The sequence below is a fragment of the Caretta caretta genome, chromosome 14 (assembly GCF_965140235.1).
Source record: "Caretta caretta isolate rCarCar2 chromosome 14, rCarCar1.hap1, whole genome shotgun sequence".
Lineage (NCBI taxonomy): Eukaryota > Metazoa > Chordata > Testudines > Cheloniidae > Caretta > Caretta caretta.
The window spans coordinates 35,823,696-35,845,685 of record NC_134219.1 but is presented as its reverse complement, the minus strand read 5'-3'; the positions used below and the strand labels follow the sequence as shown (position 1 = coordinate 35,845,685).

Here is a 21,990-nt window from a genome sequence, read left to right as displayed (position 1 = left end):
CCTGGAGCCAGTACCCCCCGAACCCACCCAAGGCTGCCTCCTGGACCCAGCAGGCGGAGAAGGGACCTCTGGTGAGTGTACCTTTTAAAATACTATACATGGTTTAAAAGCAAGCATGTGAAAGGATTACTTTGCCCTGGCATTCGCGGTTCTCCTAGATGTACTCCCAAAGCCTTTGCAAAAGGTTTCTGGGGAGGGCAGCCTTATTGCGTCCTTCATGGTAGGACACTTTACCACTCCAGGCCAGTAACACGCACTAGGGAATCATTGTACAACAAAGCATTGCAGTGTATGTTTGCTGGCATTCAAACAACATCCGTTCTTTATCTCTCTGTGTTATCCTCAGGAGAGTGAGATATAATTCATGGTCACCTGGTTGAAATAGAGTGCTTTTCTTCAGGGGACACTCAGAGGAGCCCATTCCTGCTGGGCTGTTTGCCTGTGGCTAAACAGAAATGTTCCCCGCTGTTAGCCACAGGGAGGGGGGAAGGTTGAGGGGGTAGCCACGCGGTGGGGGGAGGCAAAATGCGACCTTGTAACGAAAGCACATGTGCTATGTATGTAATGTTAACAGCAAGGTTTACCCTGAAAAAGTGTATCCACTGTTTTATAAAATGTGTCTTTTTAAATACCGCTGTCCCTTTTTTTTTTCTCCACCAGCTGCATGTGTTTCAATGATCACAGGATCTTCTCCTTCCCAGAGGCTAGTGAAGCTTAGGAAGAAAAAAAACGCACTCGCGATGACATGTTCTCCGAGCTCATGCTGTCCTCGCACACTGACATAGCACAGACGAATGCATGGAGGCAAATAATGTCAGAGTGCAGGAAAGCACAAAATGACCGGGAGGAGAGGTGGCGGGCTGAAGAGAGTAAGTGGCGGGCTGAAGACAGGGCTGAAGCTCAAATGTGGCGGCAGCGTGATGAGAGGAGGCAGGATTCAATGCTGAGGCTGCTGGAGGACCAAACCAGTATGCTCCAGTGTATGGTCGAGCTGCAGCAAAGGCAGCTGGAGCACAGACTGCCACTACAGCCCCTGTGTAACCAACCGCCCTCCTCCCCAAGTTCCATAGCCTCCACACCCAGACGCCCAAGAATGCGGTGGGGGGGCCCCCGGCCAACCAGCCACTCCACCACAGAGGATTGCCCCAAAAAAAGAAGGCTGTCATTCAATAAATTTTAAAGTTGTAAACTTTTAAAGTGCTGTGCTTAAAGTGCTGTGTGGCATTTTCCTTCCCTCCTCCACCACCCCTCCTGGGCTACCTTGGTAGTCATCCCCCTATTTGTGTGATGAATGAATAAAGAATGCATGAATATGAAGCAACAATGACTTTATTGCCTCTGCAAGCGGTGATTGAAGGGAGGAGGGGAGGGTGGTTAGCTTACAGGGAAGTAGAGTGAACCAAGGGGCGGGGGGTTTCATCAAGGAGAAACAAAGAGAACTTTCACACCGTAGCCTGGCCAGTCATGAAACTGGTTTTCAAAGCTTCTCTGATGCGTACCGCGCCCTCCTGTGCTCTTCTAACCGCCCTGGTGTCTGGCTGCGTGTAACCAGTAACCAGGCGATTTGCCTCAACCTCCCACCCCGCCATAAACGTCTCCCCCTTACTCTCACAGATATCGTGGAGCACACAGCAAGCAGTAATAACAGTGGGAATATTGGTTTCGCTGAGGTCTAAGCGAGTCAGTAAACTGCGCCAGCGTGCCTTTAAACGTCCAAATGCACATTCTACCACCATTCTGCACTTGCTCAGCCTGTAGTTGAACAGCTCCTGACTACTGTCCAGGCTGCCTGTGTACGGCTTCATGAGCCATGGCATTAAGGGGTAAGCTGGGTCCCCAAGGATAACTATAGGCATTTCAACATCCCCAACAGTTATTTTCTGGTCTGGGAATAAAGTCCCTTCCTGCAGCTTTTGAAACAGACCAGAGTTCCTGAAGATGCGAGCGTCATGCACCTTTCCCGGCCATCCCACGTTGATGTTGGTGAAACGTCCCTTGTGATCCACCAGAGCTTGCAGCACTATTGAAAAGTACCCCTTTCGGTTTATGTACTCGGCAGCTTGGTGCTCCGGTGCCAAGATAGGGATATGGGTTCCGTCTATGGCCCCACCACAGTTAGGGAATCCCATTGCAGCAAAGCCATCCACTATGACCTGCACATTTGATATCAGCAGATCTTTGATTGCGTGGGCAACTTGCATCACAGCAACCCCAACAGTAGATTTGCCCACTCCAAATTGATTCCCAACTGACCGGTAGCTGTCTGGCGTTGCAAGCTTCCACAGGGCTATCGCCACTCGCTTCTCAATTGTGAGGGCTGCTCTCATCTTGGTATTCATGCACCTCAGGGCAGGGGAAAGCAAGTGCCCTTACGCATGCGAAAGTTTCGCAGCCACTGGGAATCGTCCCAGACCTGCAACACTATGCGGTCCCACCAGTCTGTGCTTGTTTCCCGAGCCCAGAATCAGCGTTCCACAGCATGAACCTGCCCCATTAGCACCATGATGCATGCATTGGCAGGGCCCATGCTTTCAGAGAAATCTGTGTCCATGTCCTGATCACTCACGTGACCGCGCTGACGTCGCCTCCTCGCCCGGTATCGCTTTGCCAGGTTCTGGTGCTGCATATACTGCTGGATAATGCGTGTGGTGTTTAATGTGCTCCTAATTGCCAAAGTGAGCTGAGCGGCCTCCATGCTTGCCTTGGTATGGCGTCCGCACAGAAAAAAGGCGCGGAATGATTGTCTGCCGTTGCTCTGATGGAGGGAGGGGCGACTGATGACACGGCTTACAGAGTTGGCTTCAGGGAGCTAAAATCAACAAAGGGGGTGGCTTTACATCAAGGAGTATTTCAGGCAGGACTTCACGGAGGGTTCCAATAAGAAATGGTGCACCTAAATTATTGTTCTTATTGGAACAAGGAGGTTAGCCTGGCCTCTGATTGATACATGGCTAGATTTACCTCGCTGCACCTTCTCTGTGAGTGACTGCTGTGTGACCTAGAGGAATGAGTCCCCTAGACAGGGGAGGAGGCAAATGAGTACAAAACAAATCTGGTCTATTTCTTGTTTTGATCCACTCCATCTATCTTTTACATCTTTGGCTGGCAGCAGACGGTGCAGAAGGACTGCTAGCCATCCTCATCTCTTGCCTGCCCAGCAGAAAATGGTGCAGTACGACTGCTAGCACTCCGTATCGCCTGCCTGCTCACCATAAGACGGTTCAATAGGACTGACTGCAGGACTAAAGAGAATGACCTGGTCAAGTCACTCCAAATTTAGTCCCTGCGTCCATGTCTGTCCAGGCGCTCCCAGACGACGTGGCCAGGAGCACCTCAGACATGACAATGACGGCTACCAGTCGTACTGTACCGTCTGCTGCCACAAGGCAAGGGGTTGCTGCTACTGTGTAGCAATGCCGTACCGCGTCTGCCAGCACCCAGGAGACATAGGGTGACGGTTACCTGAGCGGGCTCCATGCTTGCCGTGGTATGGCGTCTGCACAGGTAACTCAGGAAAAAAGGCGCGAAACGATTGTCTGCCCTTGATTTCACGGAGGGAGGGAGGGAACGGGGGCCTGACGATATGTACCCAGAACCACCCGCAACAATGTTTTAGCCCCATCAGGCATTGGAATCTCAACCCAGAATTCCAATGGGCAGCGGAGACTGCGGGAACTGTGGGATAGCTACCCACAGTGCAATGCTCCGGAAGTCGACTCTAGCCTCGGTACTGTGGAAGCACTCCGCCGAGTTAATGCACTTAATGCACTTAGAGCATTTTCTGTGGGGACACACACACTCGAATATATAAAACCGATTTCTAAACAACCGACTTCTATAAATTCGACCTAATTCCGTAGTGTAGACATACCCTCAGAGAACCAGTGAAAGTAATAGCAGCAAAACTACTAGTCCATTTACAGTAGGAGAGTTTGTTTGTATTGCTTTATCAGCAAAACTTTTCCAGTGTAGACCTGGCTCTACCTTGTCTCGCTAGACATTCTCCCTCTTCTTCTCATATAAACACACACACACTTACACGCACACAGATTCTCCTTCATTTACAGCCACTGGGTAAAATTATCATCCCTCACCACTTATTTAGGTACCAAAGTTTTATTTTCAAACGTGACTTTGGCACTTCTACATATAATACGGCCATATTTTTAAAGATATTTAGGTGCCTGTGGAGGATTACCTAAAGAACCTAGATGCTTAATACCTATAGAAATCAATGGGTGTTAAGTGATAAGATGTTTTTGAAGATCTCACAACGCACCTAAATACCTTTAAAAATCTGGGCTGAGTGACTAAGGCATGTTGCACTTGTCACAGAAGTGCTTTTGCAAATGTTACCCCTCGCCATGAGGCAGCCATCAGGCAGAGGCAGATCCGATTGCTCACGATAGTGAGGTATTGCAGCAGGTATGAGATGCCATTTCGAAGTCTGAGGACATGATATCAAAGAAGAAGAACTCCATGCAGTCCATCAGGCAGTGGGCATGGTAGCTAGGGAAGGAACTCGTCTCCTGATTGCTCACCATGGGGATGACCATGCTGGTGAGCAGGACGTCCAGGAGGGAGAGGTTGGTGAGGAAGCAGCACACTGTACTGGTGAGTCTGGAGAAGAAGACCCAGAGATTCTGGCTTTGGGATAAACTGTTATTTCACGTTAATCATCCAGAACCCAGAAAGGGAGAATAATTCCAGTGCACCAATTGCAGGGCTTTATTTGACTGGGAAAGGAGAGTACCTTGCACAGTGTCAGGGTCTGACACCCGTTTGGGGTTATCCTTCAGCCCTATCCATAGCCCTATCCCATAACCAACAGGGACTTAAGTATAAGTTTTTCTTTAAACCTTCAATGGGGCCACTCATGTGTTTGGACCAGAGCCTCAGCTGGTGTAAATTCTCAGAGATCTATTGACTTCAACAGAGCGATGACAATTTAAACCAGCTGAGAATTAGACCCCTGGTTTTTCAGGAACCCATGTGTGATATGTTCATTTATTCTAGACTAGGTTCACCGGGGGAAGGAGACCAAAGCCCTGAGGTAAGTGGGAAAGCGGGATACCGGGAGGAAGCACAGGCAGGAATGTCTGTGAGGGGAGGGCTCCTGCCTCATACTGGGAATGAGGGGCGATCAACAGGTTATCTCAAGTGCTTATATACAAATGCACAAAGCCTTGGAAACAAGCAGGGAGAACTGGAGGTCCTGGTGATGTCAAGGAACTATGACGTGATTGGAATAACAGAGACTTGGTGGGATAACTCACATGACTGGAGTACTGTCATGGATGGTTATAAACTGTTCAGGAAGGACAGGCAGGGCAGAAAAGGTGGGGGAGTAGCACTGTATGTAAGGGAGCAGTATGACTGCTCAGAGCTCCGGTATGAAACTGCAGAAAAACCTGAGTGTCTCTGGATTAAGTTTAGAAGTGTGTGCAACAAGAGTGATGTAGTGGTGGGAGTCTGCTATAGACCACCGGACCAGGGGGATGAGGTAGATGAGGCTTTCTTCCGGCAGCTCACGGAAGCTACTGGATCGCATGCCCTGATTCTCATGGGTGACTTTAATTTTCCTGATATCTGCTGGGAGAGCAATACAGCGGTGCATAGACAATCCAGGAAGTTTTTGGAAAGCGTAGGGGACAATTTCCTGGCGCAAGTGCTCGAGGAGCCAACTAGGGGGGGTGCTTTTCTTGACCTGCTGCTCACAAACCGGGTAGAATTAGTGGGGGAAGCAAAAGTGGATGGGAATCTGGGAGGCAGTGACCATGAGTTGGTTGAGTTCAGGATCCTGACACAGGGAAGAAATGTAAGCAGCACGATACGGACCCTGGACTTCAGGAAAGCAGACTTCGACTCCCTCAGGGAACGGATGGCCAGGATCCCCTGGGGGACTAACTTGAAGGGGAAAGGAGTCCAGGAGAGCTGGCTGTATTTCAAGGAATCCCTGTTGAGGTTACAGGGACAAACCATCCCGATGAGTCGAAAGAATAGTAAATATGGCAGGCGACCAGCTTGGCTTAATGGTGAAATCTTAGCGGATCTTAAACATAAAAAAGAAGCTTACAAGAAGTGGAAGGTTGGACATATGACCAGGGAAGAGTATAAAAATATTGCTAGGGCATGTAGGAATGTTATCAGGAGGGCCAAATCGCACCTGGAGCTGCAGCTAGCCAGAGATGTCAAGAGTAACAAGAAGGGTTTCTTCAGGTATGTTGGCAACAAGAAGAAAACCAAGGAATGTGTGGGCCCCTTACTGAATGAGGGAGGCAAACTAGTGACAGAGGATGTGGAAAAAGCTAATGTACTCAATGCTTTTTTTGCCTCTGTTTTCACTAACAAGGTCAGCTCCCAGACTGCTACGCTGGGCATCACAAAATGGGGAAGAGATGGCCAGCCCTCTGTGGAGATAGAGGTGGTTAGGGACTTTTTAGAAAAGCTGGACGTGCACAAGTCCATGGGGCCGGACGAGTTGCATCCGAGAGTGCTGAAGGAACTGGCGGCTGTGATTGCAGAGCCATTGGCCATTATCTTTGAAAACTCGTGGCGAACCGGGGAAGTCCCGGATGACTGGAAAAAGGCTAATGTAGTGCCAATCTTTAAAAAAGGGAAGAAGGAGGATCCTGGGAACTACAGGCCAGTCAGCCTCACTTCAGTCCCTGGAAAAATCATGGAGCAGGTCCTCAAAGAATCAATCCTGAAGCACTTGCATGAGAGGAAAGTGATCAGGAACAGCCAGCATGGATTCACCAAGGGAAGGTCATGCCTGACTAATCTAATCGCCTTCTATGATGAGATTACTGGTTCTGTGGATGAAGGGAAAGCAGTGGATGTATTGTTCCTTGACTTTAGCAAAGCTTTTGACACGGTCTCCCACAGTATTCTTGTCAGCAAGTTAAGGAAGTATGGGCTGGATGAATGCACTACAAGGTGGGTAGAAAGCTGGCTAGATTGTCGGGCTCAACGGGTAGTGATCAATGGCTCCATGTCTAGTTGGCAGCCGGTATCAAGTGGAGTGCCCCAAGGGTCGGTCCTGGGGCCGGTTTTGTTCAATATCTTCATAAATGATCTGGAGGATGGTGTGGATTGCACTCTCAGCAAATTTGCGGATGATACTAAACTGGGAGGAGTGGTAGATACGCTGGAGGGGAGGGATAGGATACAGAAGGACCTAGACAAATTGGAGGATTGGGCCAAAAGAAATCTGATGAGGTTCAATAAGGATAAGTGCAGGGTCCTGCACTTAGGACGGAAGAACCCAATGCACAGCTACAGACTAGGGACCGAATGGCTAGGCAGCAGTTCTGCGGAAAAGGACCTAGGGGTGACAGTGGACGAGAAGCTGGATATGAGTCAGCAGTGTGCCCTTGTTGCCAAGAAGGCCAATGGCATTTTGGGATGTATAAGTAGGGGCATAGCGAGCAGATCGAGGGACGTGATCGTTCCCCTCTATTCAACATTGGTGAGGCCTCATCTGGAGTACTGTGTCCAGTTTTGGGCCCCACACTTCAAGAAGGATGTGGATAAATTGGAGAGAGTCCAGCGAAGGGCAACAAAAATGATTAGGGGTCTGGAACATATGAGTTATGAGGAGAGGCTGAGGGAGCTGGGATTGTTTAGCCTGCAGAAGAGAAGAATGAGGGGGGATTTGATAGCTGTTTTCAACTACCTGAAAGGGGGTTCCAAAGAGGATGGCTCTAGACTGTTCTCAATGGTATCAGATGACAGAACGAGGAGTAATGGTCTCAAGCTGCAGTGGGGGAGGTTTAGATTGGATATTAGGAAAAACTTTTTCACTATGAGGGTGGTGAAACACTGGAATGCGTTACCTAGGGAGGTGGTAGAATCTCCTTCCTTAGAGGTTTTTAAGGTCAGGCTTGACAAAGCCCTGGCTGGGATGATTTAGCTGGGAATTGGTCCTGCTTTGAGCAGGGGGTTGGACTAGATGACCTTCTGGGGTCCCTTCCAACCCTTATATTCTATGATTCTATGATTCTATGATTCTATGATTCAGAGAAACAAAAACCAGCATGTTTAAAATGTATCCAGTCAAAACACCTGGAAGTCTAAACACCGAGTACTTTTGATGAGCTCTTTGTAAATGAGCAATGGAGTAAGACAGAGTCATAAACAATCTTTGCTAAATAATGTTTAATAATGAGTACTTATAAGAGAATCATGAAGTGGACAAAGACGATCATTAACAGGAAGAAGCACAATAATTTTCATCCGTGATTTGTTATCTAGCTTGCTAGCTAACATAATTCACAATTAAAGAGAAATCAGTCATTATAACTAAATGAGGTTGTGTGTTAGGAGAATAAATGATCCTATCTGTCTGTCTCTCTATCTAATCACATGATCTGTTTTTGTCCGTCATATATGTAGTGTACAGAACCATGCACAAAGATGGTATTCTAATAGTAACAACTTCTGAGATCCTTTCTCAGCTTGGAAATGAATTAGATCTACATGGGATAGCGTATGGAACACCAGATAAGTGCATGTGACGGCACTTTTCCACTTACATCAAGGCTAGAACAAAATGATCCCAACCAAGTAACTTACACCAGTGTTCATGTCGCTGCTGAGTGTAGTCCAGAGACTTTGGGCCAGAACCTCAGAAGTATTAAATTGGTGATGTGAATGTGTTTACTCTACATTGGTGCTGGTTCAGATGAGCTGGGATATCAGACCCTTACATTTCTGTCACACTCACTTTCTCCAGGCGTCTGTCAGCCAATTCTGGATCTTTGTGTAGACAGGCTCTTGGCCAAATCCTAATTTCTTTGAAGTGAGGGGCTAAGCCTCAGTGACTTCAATGGGATCCAAACTTGGCCTCATTCTCCCAAGTTGGATTTTCTTTAGAAAACATTGGAAAAAGTTTCTCTTCAAAACAGTCTTTGCACCATAGCAAGAATGGCACAGCTCTTACACAGAGAAGATGGGTGAGGTAATAACTTTAATTGGAAGATCTTCTGTTGGTGAGAGGGACAAGCTTTTGATTTACACAGAGCTCTTCTTCAGGTTAAAATAATAAAAGACAGCTACCTGAGGCTCTTTCTCCCCTAACACATCATTCATAATACAACAATATCCCAACAGTATATACATAATCGAGTCAGGAGGAACTTAGCCATGCAGAAACTTCTTTTGCACCCTTTTATCATTGTGGGGAGCAAACCTTCAGCTCACTCAGAAAATCCCATCAAAGAGATGACATATGAACACTCTCAAGAGAAGGCAAACATTGAAAATCCTGTCAGGCTAAACTCTCACCGTCTCAACAGGCCTTCTCACCTGCAAACCCACCTGGAACAAAGAAACAAATAAAAACAACAAACAACTCAACAAAATTAAACTAAAAAACTGACAAATAAACAAAAACCAAAGAACAAATGTGTTGATACCTCCATCAGAGTTATTATCCCGACAAAGAAGAGCCAGAGAACCCACTAGGAACTTTGCTATGGCTACTGATTATCACATAGAATGGTGATGTCTAGCGGTACATAGATAGATAGATTCCAATCTTAATTACATTGATGTAAACCTAGAGTAACTCCAATTTTCTTGGGTTAAATTTGTCTGGATTTTTATGAATGCAAATACCCAATTCTGCATAAAAAGATTGCAAAGTATGTTCTCATGAAGGCAATAATGTCATCAGATGATTCTATTTATAAAGAAACACAGAATGATCTCGTGATCAGTGGAGAAATATAGACATTATATTCTTGCCGAATAACCTCCAACCTATCAGTTTACTCAGTGCACCTTTTATTTCCTTGTTTCTCATGCTGTAGATTATCGGATTCATCATTGGGGGCAACCCAGAATAGAGAACAGCCACCAAGAGATTCAGATCTGAGGTCAAGTTGGAGGTTGGTCTCAGGAAGGCAAAGGTGCCCATGAAAAGGAATAAGGAGACCACAGTGAGGTGAGGGAGGCAGGTGGAGAGGGCTTTATGCTGGCCCTGCTCCGAAGGGATTTTCAGCACTGTTTTGTAGATCTGAACATACGACACAATTATAAAAGCAAAGCAGATTAAACCTAAAAGCACATGAAAAGAAATAACAACAATTTCCCTGAGATACAAGTCAGAGCAGGCGAGGTAGAGGAGCTGGGGGATTTCACATAAGAACTGGTCCACCACGTTGCCTCCACAGAAGGATATTGCAAACGTGTTCCCGGTGTGCACTGCAGAGTAGAGAATAACACTGATCCAGGCACTGGCTGCCATTTGTACGAAAGCTCTTCTGTTCATTACTGTCTCCAGTGCAATGGTTGGCAGATGGCAATGTATTGATCGTACGGCATGATGGTCAGTAAGGGAAAATTTGCTGAAGCAAAGAATAAGAAAAAAATGATTTGGGTTTCTCATCCAGAATAAGAAATCGATTTTGTGTTCATGAGGGAATTGGCCATAGATTTGGGAATGGTGACAGAGATGGAACCACAGTCTAGGATGGACAGATTCATCAGGAAGAAGTACATGGGGTTGTGAAGGTGTGGTTGCGGGCTATGGCTGTGATGATGAGAAGGTTCCCCAGCAGGGATATCAGGTAAAGCAGTAGAAACACCACTGCTTTGTAAAATCTGCAGCTCCCGAACATCAGAGAATCCCAGGAGAAAGGATTTGATCATGGAGGTTTGGTTGGACATTTTCTTCCTCAGTACACTGTGATGGCTGTGGAGGGAATGAGAAGGACAATGATCAGGACTAAAGTGACAGAGGGAATGGCCCTGTTTCTCCTTTCCCTAATATCTCATTCTAGGAATGTCAAAGGTACATAGAGCTCATCACTTACAATGACTAGGTGTTGTTAGTGCTCCTCACCTCTGACAATCAATCAGTAATATTATCACACTTGTGTAACCTCCTTCATCACTTTACCCAATCTGAGGATTCGGCACAAGGTGTGGCTTGATAAAATGCAGAATGAAGGATGGAACAAAGCACGCTCCAAATCTAACAGGTCTTGCAAAGAAGGTTCCTCCATTGCGACCAACACCAAGCTTACCACTTGGGCATGAATCTAATAGAATAAAATGCCAACACAGCTCCGTGTCTTCTGTGTAAGTTCTGTACACCCATTTACACCATTTATACTCAGCCAGCAGCAGTGTGGAGCTAGGCCAGGAACTCTGGGTTCTACTCCCAGTCAGCTCCCGTGTGTCCTTGAATGGGGTCAGGATAGACAGGCTTTGGCTGCTTGGTTCAACTCTAACCCAGGGTTTAAAGGGGCTCTTCTGTAAAAAAACATTCTGTGTGCTGCCAACTTTACTGCTTATTCAATTGTTACCTCCACGCAACTATCCCCTTGAAAGAGAAATCACAGAGATGAGATCGAATCAATGAGTTTGAAATCAGGCTCTTATCAGGCACTATTAATGTTCCTCAATTTATTTAACATTTACTGCTGGTTGGAAATTTTTAGCTGGGTTCTTTTTAATGGAGATTGTTTTTTCAGCTAAACAATACCGCCAACAACAACATCTTAGAACCTGTCTGCTTCCCTCAAACATTTCGGGATTCTTTTTTAAAGAAACTGAAAACTAGGTGCAAAACTTCCAACGAGCGCGCAGGAAGCCGCTCAGCCCCGCTGCGCTGTGGGTGGTGGCGGGAGCCCCCGGGCTGTTTTAAATTGCCCGGGGGCAGCAGGTGGGGCCGGGGGAAGTGTGGGGGGAGTGTGTGTGTTGGGGGGGGGGGAGGTTGGAAACTTTGGTGGAGCCGGACCCCTGGGACAGGAATATTCCTGGTGCCCGGGCTCCACAGGCCCATAGAACTCGCCGCCCATGTCAGGGAGGGACCTTCAGGCTGTTGCTAAGGGACAGAGCCAGCCTTCCCTCAGGATCTGCCAGATAAAGGACTTTCCTCTGCCAGGTCTGCCCACAAGTGAGCTGTTCTGCTCCCTTTTAAATCCTCCCTCCGGTCTGTGCCTACCCTGCAGATGTGTTGGGGTGAGTCTGGCTGAGGCCAGAGCAGCTCCTTAACCCCTTCTTGCCCAGTGTGGGATTTGTATTCCTCATCACAAGTCCAAACAGAGGGGGGAAACCCTTGAAGGTACAGCATTCCATACTGTTAACGGCTAACAAGCCTAGCAGGCCTGAGGGGCTATTTCTGCAAGTAGAGCTTTTTGTTCTATTGGTACTTTTATCTAATTCTTCAGATGTATTCTTTGGGTAGCAAATTATTACCCCACCTAGCAGTAACAATAGGAATTTTGAATCCTTGATTTTATTCTGGTTTCTCTTGAACTCCTTGGAAGGTGACTTTAGATGATGCTTCATGTAGCAAACATTCTTTTGCCCTGTGTCATCCTGGCATCTCTGTTGCTGGGCTCAGGAGGAGGGTTAGAGAGAATCCACTCTGCAGCCTGCAGAAGACTGAATTCTAATTCAAAAGTTTGTTACTTTTTGTCCTGATTTCCTTCCGCTCCTGGAAGGTGATAGTTGGAATTTTTTTTTGAAGCATTAATTCTGGATGACTTTTTCAAATGTTTGGGTAGAGAGAGCTTTTGTAGGTCACCCTCCCCTTGTCCCCGGTATCTCATAAAACCATTGCACTCATTGATGTGCTGTTCACACACCATTGCCCTCAATAGCTCCTCTGTGTACTTTGATGCGATCCTATCACATGCCTGGAAAATTACTTGGTTTTCTGATAGTTCTAAAATATTAAGGGATTCCCCAAAGTCAGAGCCAGGATTGGTAAAGGTCCCCAAAACACAACTTCAGCCTACTCTGCGTCAGCCAGATCCAGCGTCTTAATTATCTTTAATTGATTTAAAATAAAACAAGAGGTTGATGCTCAGTCAACCCGTGAAACTCTTTGCCAGGGGATGTTGTGAACGCCAAGACTATAACAGGGTTCAAAAAATAACTCTAGAAATTGATGAAGGAAAGGTCCATCAATGGCTATTAACCAGTATGGGCAGGAATGGTGTCCTTAGCCTCTGTTTGCCAGAAGCTGGAAATGGTCAACGGGAGATGGATCACTTGATGAATACCTGTTCCGTTCATTCCCTCTGGAGAACCTAGCATTGGCCACTGTCGGAAGACAGGTTTCAGAGTAACAGCCGTGTTAGTCTGTATTCGCAAAATTGGTTTTCTCACCCCCCCCACCCCCATACACACATGGACTCGCTCTCCTGCTGGTAGTAGCTTATCAAAAGTGATTTGATAATTCTGCAGTTTCCACGGTATGCATCCGATGAAGTGAGCTGTAGCTCACGAAAGCTCATGCTCAAATAAATTGGTTAGTCTCTAAGGTGCCACAAGTACTCCTTTTCTTTTTGTCGGAAGACAGGTTGCTTGTGCCTCTGTGAATCTTCCAGGCACGGAAGTGAGATGGAGAGTACACGAGAATTTATGAAAGAGTGATCTAGAAGCATTCCACAGTGTGGACAGACAGAAAGCAAAGTGCGGGATTCTTCCCCCCACCCCAGGCAGTACAATGAATATAGCCTCTGTTTCCTTCCACTGGAAGACACTTGCACACCTGCTGGGCCAAGACTGCTGCGTGGGACTGCGGGTGCTACAAGTGGCCAGCAGTGGGCCAGAAGGACGAGGACCGTGCAGGAGGTTTGCCAATAGAGGCAAAGAGAAGCCAAAAGCACCTGGCTTCCAAAAGAGCCAAGGAGGAGAAGGACACAATCCATCAAGAGAGACTGCTCTAGAGGTTCCTGGATGAAGAGAGGTGGAGCAGACAGCGGGATGGATTGCTCAGGGAGAGAATGCTGGGTATGTGGGCCAGCAGGGTGATTCATCCAGCTCCGTGACAGAGCCTGCACCAATGCATGTGCCAGCTGCAATGTCTGCAGGTGCACAGGCACATGTGGACAGGAGAGTGGAATGGTGTCCCTGGTCCTGGTTCACAATGGTTGGAGGGTGGAGTTTCTAGCAGGGCCAGTGAACAACATTATAAGTAGGGTTTGTTTTCCAAACTATTCACAGTTGTGTGTCTGAGAGAAAGATTCTTTAACCCCTGTCCAAGGGATGGACCCCTGTCTCCAAGACCAAGGAGGTGGCAGAGCGCAGACTGGTTTATGACATATACGACATCTTTGCTCGTCAGCCCTGAACTCTGAATTCCATGATTCATCTTCTTCTGATACTTAATAACTTTTCTATTTTGGCTGTAGCGATTCTTCAGAGGCTCGGCCAAATGTCAATCCTGCTCCCACGTGGCACCTCAATTTCCCACTCTCTAGAGTGGAGATAATCCTGACCCACATTCAGAAAGTAGTTGATCTTCTCTCTTTCTTCCCAAGTCCCTGCCCTCCATGCCCAGCCCCGGCCTCTGTCCTGTTCCCCAAATTTCCATGCCCATGTTAGTGCCCGTCTCACCCCCCCTCAACTTGCAAGGTCTCCTGCCAGCAAAGGGAAGCTGCTCCCGGATCTGGAGCTGCCTTTGTATGTCCTGAGGGCTGTCCTGTACCATGGTCACCATGGGCAGGTAGTTCTATCAAGGCCAATAGTAGAGCGGTCAATATGTTTCCAGTATAGGGTGGTGTTTATGTGACCGTCGCTTATTAGCACCGTAGAGTCCAGGAAGTGGATCTCTTGTGTGGACTGGTCCAGGCTGAGGTTGATGATGGGATGGAAATTGTTGAAATTATGGTGGAATTTCTCAAGGGCTTCTTTTCCATGGGTCCAGATGTTGAAGATGTCATCAATGTAGCGCAAGTAGAGTAGGGGCGTTAGGGGACGAGAGCTGAGGAAGCGTTGTTCTAAGTCAGCCATAAAAATGTTGGCATACTGTGGGGCCATGTGGGTACCCATAGCAGTGCCGCTGATTTGAAGGTATACATTGTCCCCAAATGTGAAATAGTTATGGGTGAGGACAAAGTCACAAAGTTCAGCCACCAGGTTAGCCGTGACATTATCGGGGATAGTGTTCTTGACGGCTTGTAGTCCATCTTTGTGTGGAATGTTGGTGTAGAGGGCTTCTACATCCATAGTGGCCAGGATGGTGTTTTCAGGAAGATCACCGATGGATTGTAGTTTCCTCAGGAAGTCAGTGGTGTCTGGAAGATAGTTGGGAGTGCTGGTAGCGTAGGGCCTGAGGACAGAGTCTACATAAGCAGACAATCCTTCTGTTAGGGTGCCAATGCCTGAGATGATGGGGCGTCCAGGATTTCCAGGTTTATGGATCTTGGGTAGCAGACAGAAGACCCCTGGTCGGTGTTCTAGGGGTGTGTCTGTGCGGATTTGTTCTTGTGCTTTTTCAGGGAGTTTCTTGAGCAGATGGTGTAGTTTCTTTTGGTAACCCGCAGTGGGATCAGAAGGTAATGGCTTGTAGAAAGTGGTGTTGGAGAGCTGCCCAGCAGCCTCTTGTTCATATTCCGACCTATTCATGATGACGACAGCACCTCCTTCGTCAGCCTTTTTGATTATGATGTCTGAGCTGTTTCTGAGGCTGTGGATGGCATTGTGTTCTGCACAGCTGAGGTTATGGGGCAAGTGATGTTGCTTTTCCACAATTTCAGCCCGTGCACATTGGCAGAAGCACTCTCGGTAGAAGTCCAGTCTGTTGTTTCGACCTTCAGGAGGAGTCCACCCAGAATCCTTCTTTTTGTAGTGTTGGTAGGAAGGTCTCTGTGGGTTAGTATGTTGTTCAGAGGTGTGTTATATTCCTTGAGTCGGAGATGTCGAACATAGGATACTAGGTCACCACAGAACGGTATCGTGTTCGTGGGGGTGGAGGGGCAGAAGGAGAGGCCCCGAGATAGGACAGATTCTTCTGCTGGGCTAAGAGTACAGTTGGATAGATTAACAATATTGCTGGGTGGGTTAAGGGAACCACTGTCGTGGCCCTTTGTGGCATGTAGTAGTTTAGATCATTTAGTGTCCTTTTTCTTTTGTAGAGAAGCAAAGTGTGTGTTGTAAATGGCTTGCCTAGTTTTTGTAAAGCTCTCCAACACCACTTTCTACAAACCATTACCCTCTGATCCCACTGAGGGTTACCAAAAGTTAGTGCCTGTCTCACCCCCCACAACCTGCAAGGTCTCGTGCCAGCAAAGGGAAGCTGCTCCCAGATCTGGAGCTGCATTCGCATGTCCTGAGGGCTGTCCTGCACCATGGTCACCACGGGCAGGTAGGTCATCAACCTCCATCTCTGTCCCAGCTGCAGGATGGTCTCTGGTTCATGCTCCCTCAGGCACCTGGAGATGGTGAAATAGGGCTGGGGTTGGCGGAGCAGGTGAACACCCCATGAGGTTAAGAAATGGCAGGGAGAGCCTTTTCCCTCCTTGGGAGATTACGGTGTCCCTCTGTGGGGACTCCCTTCCTGGCAGATGCTATGCTTTCGTTCCTGGACACTGCCAGGAGGCCCAGCTCCCAACCCTAGCAGCTTGGCTCTTCCATCCCCTACTGTGTACTGAAACTGCCTTGAAAGGACTATCCAACCCCTCCCAGGCCTGCTCCCATTGCTGGTCTCTCTCATGGCTGAGCACAGGCTGTCCTTATATCGCCCAGCAGGCCTGGATCCTAGTTACATGCTACTCCTTCTCATGTGACTGCCTGCACTTATTCCCTTCCCCGGGGGATAGGTTCAGTTGAGCTACTCCCCCTTTCATGGCCATCTCACCCTGGGACAGCCTGAAACTGGAAACCTGTGCTCGAACGGTAACTGTTTGCTAGGAAAGGTGCTGAAGACACAATGGAAGAGGAAATCCTTTGGACTGGATTGAAATTATTCCAAAGGAAAGTGACTGAGAGAAAATGTCCAGTGTTATCCTCCTAGCAAAAGAAAAAAATTAAGGTCCGAAACGACCATTCTGTCCATCTTCTGTGTAACACAGGCCCTAGAATGGCACCGAGTGCTTCCTCCAGAAAACCTACTACATGGGACTAAGCCAGAGCACATCTTCTGGAAAGACAGCTACATGCATTCGAGCCAGCTGGTCAGAAACAATCTTTCTTCTGCAGTGACGTGAAGTTAAAGGACACAGAGAAGAAGAAAACCTTGGCTTGGGTTGTTACTGGAGCTGAAGCAGAGAGGCCAAGACAAACACGGCTAGGTCCCAGGACTGACTATTAACAGATCTGCCATTTTCTATTCCTGGCTTTTTGACCATGAGCGAATTTCTTTGCTTCTCTGTGCCTCAGTTTCCACCACTATAAAATAAAGCTACTCAAGGTTCTGTTTTTTTCTCTCCTGTTTTTCAAGGCGGGACACTTAGATACATATGGGGCCTGTCTACGCTACCGGTCTAGAGTGTATTTGTAAGCTGATGACCCCCACATGTTGCTCAGAAGCTATGGATGACACAAGCTCCTACGTTTGTTCTGTGCTTAGCCCCTATGGCACAGCTGGGCAGGGCGGCCTTTTCTCGCTGTCCTGTGTGGAGCAGGTTCTGGGCACGAGGGATATGAAGAGGCTCTCAAGGACTAATTCTTGAAAATCAATATCAATGAACTGCAACCCAATATAAAATCACTGCTGCTAACATTGGTGGGTGATAAAATAGTAGCAGAGTGGTAATTAATGTTGAGGAGAGGGCAGTGACACAGAGCAATCGGATCCCTTGATAAGCTGGACCCATTCAAAGAAAACAAGTTGGAAAAGAACCAAATGAAGCGTCCTATAGCTAGCAACAAAGCATGCAGGCCACAGCTACAGAATGGGGAAGTGTATCCAGGAAAACACTGAGCATGAAGAGGATTTAGGGGCCATGCTGGGCAAGCCATTCAACATGAGCACCCCAGGTGATGCTGTGCTGAACAGGGCTAAAGCAGCCATGCAGCTGAAAAGAGCAGTGAAGAACTATTTGGGCTGTGTAGATGAGCCCAAAATGTCTCCAGAGTCTGGGTGTGAAAGTTCCCAGCGTGTCTGACCCAGGGCTGGTTAATGAGAGCGAGGGGGGTGGCTGGCGCAGTCGTTAGATGGAGACACTTGAGCCCCTGGGGCTCTGAGACGATCTCTGGGACCATTATCCATTCTGGGAGATGCCCAGGTATATCTGCAGAGGATCTGTGCTGCTGGAAGAGTCCATGGGACAAATCACTCCGGTCAAAGAGTTGAGGCTGGAGCCCAGTCTCCATTTTCAGCCTGATTTGTGGGGATGAGATCGGGCCCAGGGGGATTTTTTCTACCCAGGGCAAATTAAATAGCAGCTCTGGAGTGTTTCATAGCTGATGTCTTGAGTCTGGCCTGGCCGTACCTCTGTGTTTTTGGCGATGCTGAGAGTCACTCACCACAAGTCACTGGGAATTGGGCTCCGAAGTTGCTCAGACAGTGGAGCTGGGTGAAATTTGGGTGCAAATAGTTTTTTTGCTGAAAAATTATATTTCGGGTTGACTGACACTATTTGCCGATTCATGACGAGTTTCCTGACGAGTTTCAATGGACAGGAAAAGCTGCCACCGCTTCCCTTCCAGCCTGTAGCCCTGTGGCCGGGCCCTCAGCGGGGAGCCCCCGGTTCCATCCCCCCATGGGATGTGGGGCAGGAATTGGAATGGGGGTCTCCCCCACATCAGGTGAGGGCTGGAACCGCTGGGCTCCGGGTGTCTGACGTGGGGCTCCCTCAATCTCTCCTGCTGAAGACGCCCCCCTGTGTCTAAACACTGCCATGGCTGCCAGAGCGTGGGAGTGAGAATGACCCTGCAGCCCGGTGGGTTGGGTCCCCACCCGGGAGCCCAGAGTCCAGCTGCCCTGCTCCAGTGACCCTGTAATTATTGATCCATAACCCCAGGGAGGGGAGGGGTTATGGCCTCTGGCACAGCAGTGTCTCAGGCATGTGCGTGCCCCTGTGCAAACCCCAGTGCAGACGCACCGCGCGGGTGTGAACTGGGACTGGCCCCCGGTGCAGCTTCTCCCAGATGGAGGGAGCAAGATCCTGTCTGAGGATCGGAAACATGTGAGACGCAGAGACACGCCAGGATCTGCCAGACAACCCTGGGGGATTTGATTATCTGATTATTGCGTCTTTGTCCTGTGTGTGGGGACGGCATCGACCTGTTCTTAGTAACAAACCAACCACACATGGCCCCAGACCAACAGAGATTCCCTGGGGCCTGCCCCCCTTCACCCATGGCACCTGCCCCTCCCTTAACTTTCCCTCACCCCTGTGCTCACCTGGCCCCTGCCTCTATCCTGCCCCCCTCCACCTCACGTCACCCCACCCCCTCCTTTCAACCCCTTTCTTCTCCCCTTGGTCCCTGCCCGTCCCCCCACTTTGTCTCCCTGGCACGTGCCCCTGCCCTCCACCCACCTCTGGCCCTCTAGAGCTCCCCCTCCCTTTGTCCCCCTGACCTCCTGGCATCTGCCCCTCTCCCCCAAACACCCTCTGCACCCATCACTTCACCCCTTCTGCAGCCCTGCTGACAGGAATTCTGGGACCCGGGCAGAACAGTCAATGGGCCTCCCTGCACCCACAAGCTGCGCCCGCGTGGACACCGTCCGCCTGACATTTGGGTGTTGCTCGCCTGCGCTGGCTGGTGCCCAGCGAGCTGCCGGCTGCGCTGCTGGCCGCGCTCGTCTGGTACAGCCAAGACTTCCACATGCCCCCCTGGTAGGGTTGCCAACTGTCTAATCATGCAAACCCAAAGACCTTTGCCCCGCCCCTTCCGTGAGGCCATGCCCCTGTTCCACCCCTTCTCCGAGGCCCCACTCCCGCTTACTCCATCCCTCCTCCATCTGTTGCTCACTATCCCCCACCCTCACTCACTTTCACCAGGCTGGGGCAGGGCGTTGGGTGCAGGAGAAAGTGTGAGATGCAGGCTCTGGGAGGGAGTTTGGGTGCAGGGGGAGGTGTGGGTGCAGGCTCTGGGAGAGAGTTTGGGTGTGGGAGAGGGTGCGGGCTCTGGGAGGAGGTTTGGGGTGCTGGTTCTAGGCTAGAGCAGGGGGTCAGGGTGCAGCACGGGGTCAGGGTGTCGGCACTTACCTCGGGCGGCTTCCAAAAGCAGCTGCCACGGCCCTCTGGCAGCGGCTCCTCGGCCAGGGGGGCCAGAGGGTCTCCGTGCACCACTGCCTGCAGGTACCGCCCCTGCAGCTCCATTGGCTGCAGTTTCCGACCAATGGGAGCTGCGGAGTCACACCTCCCTGGTCATCTGCGCCTTCCCCCATATCCTGCTTTGCCTACCTCATGCCTGCCCCTTCCCTCACTTCCCCCTAGCCCCCTGGTGCCAACCTCTCCTTTTTCACCCCCTCAGCCTCCCTGGTTCCTTCTCCTTCCATTCGCCCCTTGTGTCTGCTGGTGCACCCCCCTTCCTTCTGTGCCCCAGTGCATACGCCTTCTCCTGCCTCCCTTTGGCTCCCTAGTGCCCACCCCTCCCCTCTCTTCCCCTAGGCACCAGCCCCTCCCCTCTACCCCATGGTGCCTGCCCCTCCTCTTCCATTCCTCCCCTGGCACTCCTCGTCCACTCTGTCCCCTGGCACCAGCCCCTCCCGTCTTCCTGCTCTGCCCTCCAGTGACCACCCCTACCCTAGCCACCTCCTCTCGCCCAGGTTCCTGCCTCACTCTGTCCCCCTGGTGCCCTCCCCTCCCTCCCCATGCTCCTGGTGCCTGCTCCTTCCCTTACCCCCATTGCTCTTCTGCCTGCCCCTCCCCTCATTAGTCCCTGCCCCTCCCCTTTTCCTCTCCCAGCATCAGCCCGGCCCCTCCCTGTCACTCTCTTGCCCTCCCATCCCCCACCTCTACTGTCACTTCCCCCCCCCACACACACCCTCCTGTCTTCCCCTCAAGTTCACTCTCATGGGCCCTGACTCCCTTAAAGGGCAACAACTCCACAGCGATTAACGGGGATGAAGGTTAATTTCCCTTTGATCCCAGTGACCAGCCCCTGCCCCCGGCCCTGACTCGGTGACTCTCTCCCCAGTGGACATGACTCTGGATCCAGACATGGCAAATCCCTGGCTCATCCTGTCTGAGGATCGGAAACGTGTGAGACGCGGCGACACAAGACAGGATCTGCCCGACAAGCCTGAGAGATTTGATAAATATCCCATTGTCCTGGGCGCTGAGGGGTTCAGGGGCGGGAGGCGTTACTGGGAGGTGGAGGTGGGAGACAAGACTGAGTGGGAACTGGGGGTTTGTAGGGAATCTGTGCGCAGGAAGGGGTGGGCCACATACACACCTGGGATTGGATACTGGGCCATGTGGCTGAGGAAGGGGGTATACCAGGCCCTCACCTCCTCCTGGACACCCCTCCTCATGAGCGTCAGGCCAAGGCGGGTCAGGATTTTCCTGGACTATGAGGCGGGCGAGGTCTTGTTTTACCATGTGACTGACAGGTCCCGTCTCTTCACGTTCACTGGCACCTTCTCCAGGACGCTCTGCCCTTATTTCAGTGCTGGGGATGAAAACACAGCTCCACTGATAATCTGCTCAGTCCCAGCTCAGGCCGCAGGGAATCTCTGTCCCTGACAGCGACACCCGTGGCACAGATTCTCCCCTCCCTTTCCAGATTCTCACCTCGAGGTTCCAGTCGAAAACCGGACACCTGGCAACCCCTAGCCCTAACCTTTCCCCGTCCCCTGCCACAGGGGTAGCAGACAGTAGTGGACGGGGGTCATTCACTCCTGTCAGAATTTTCTACCCCTGTGAAATCTCAGTGTAAAATATGAAACAGAAAAGATTACTCTAATTTAGAAAATATTATTGTAATAAGGTGTAAATACAAGATTATTTTAATTTACATTTCAACAGTATTTCAAAAACAAGCATCTAAACATATTTTTAGAAATTGAATTAGTTACCTTTAATCTTTTATTGTTCTCTCAAATCTATTTTGAACTTTAACTTATCTAAAGAACGTGATTTGTATTTCAACTGTGGAATTTCAAAAAATCCAAAATATTTATCTTAACAAAATAAACTATTAAATTGTTAGACTGAGTTGTTCAGTTACAATGTACGTGTGTCAAAAACATCACAGCTACACACATGTGCAGCTGCTCTGTCTCTCCCCCTCTCTTTATTGTGTTGACTGGTTCTCTCTGGAAGGCAGGGCACATACACCCACCTCCTGCAC

General features: G+C 49.4%; 1 protein-coding gene across 1 annotated transcript in view; it reads left to right on the top strand.

Moving 5' to 3' along the window:
- The window catches only part of LOC142069220 (E3 ubiquitin-protein ligase TRIM11-like), a 264,114-nt gene extending 242,731 nt beyond the window's left edge, over positions 1-21,383 (top strand). The window contains exon 5 of the mRNA XM_075119727.1: positions 20,836-21,383. Within this exon, the coding sequence (XP_074975828.1) occupies positions 20,836-21,383 (548 nt within the window). The remainder of the gene's footprint in view (positions 1-20,835) is intronic.
- Positions 21,384-21,990: the final 607 nt, after the last annotated feature.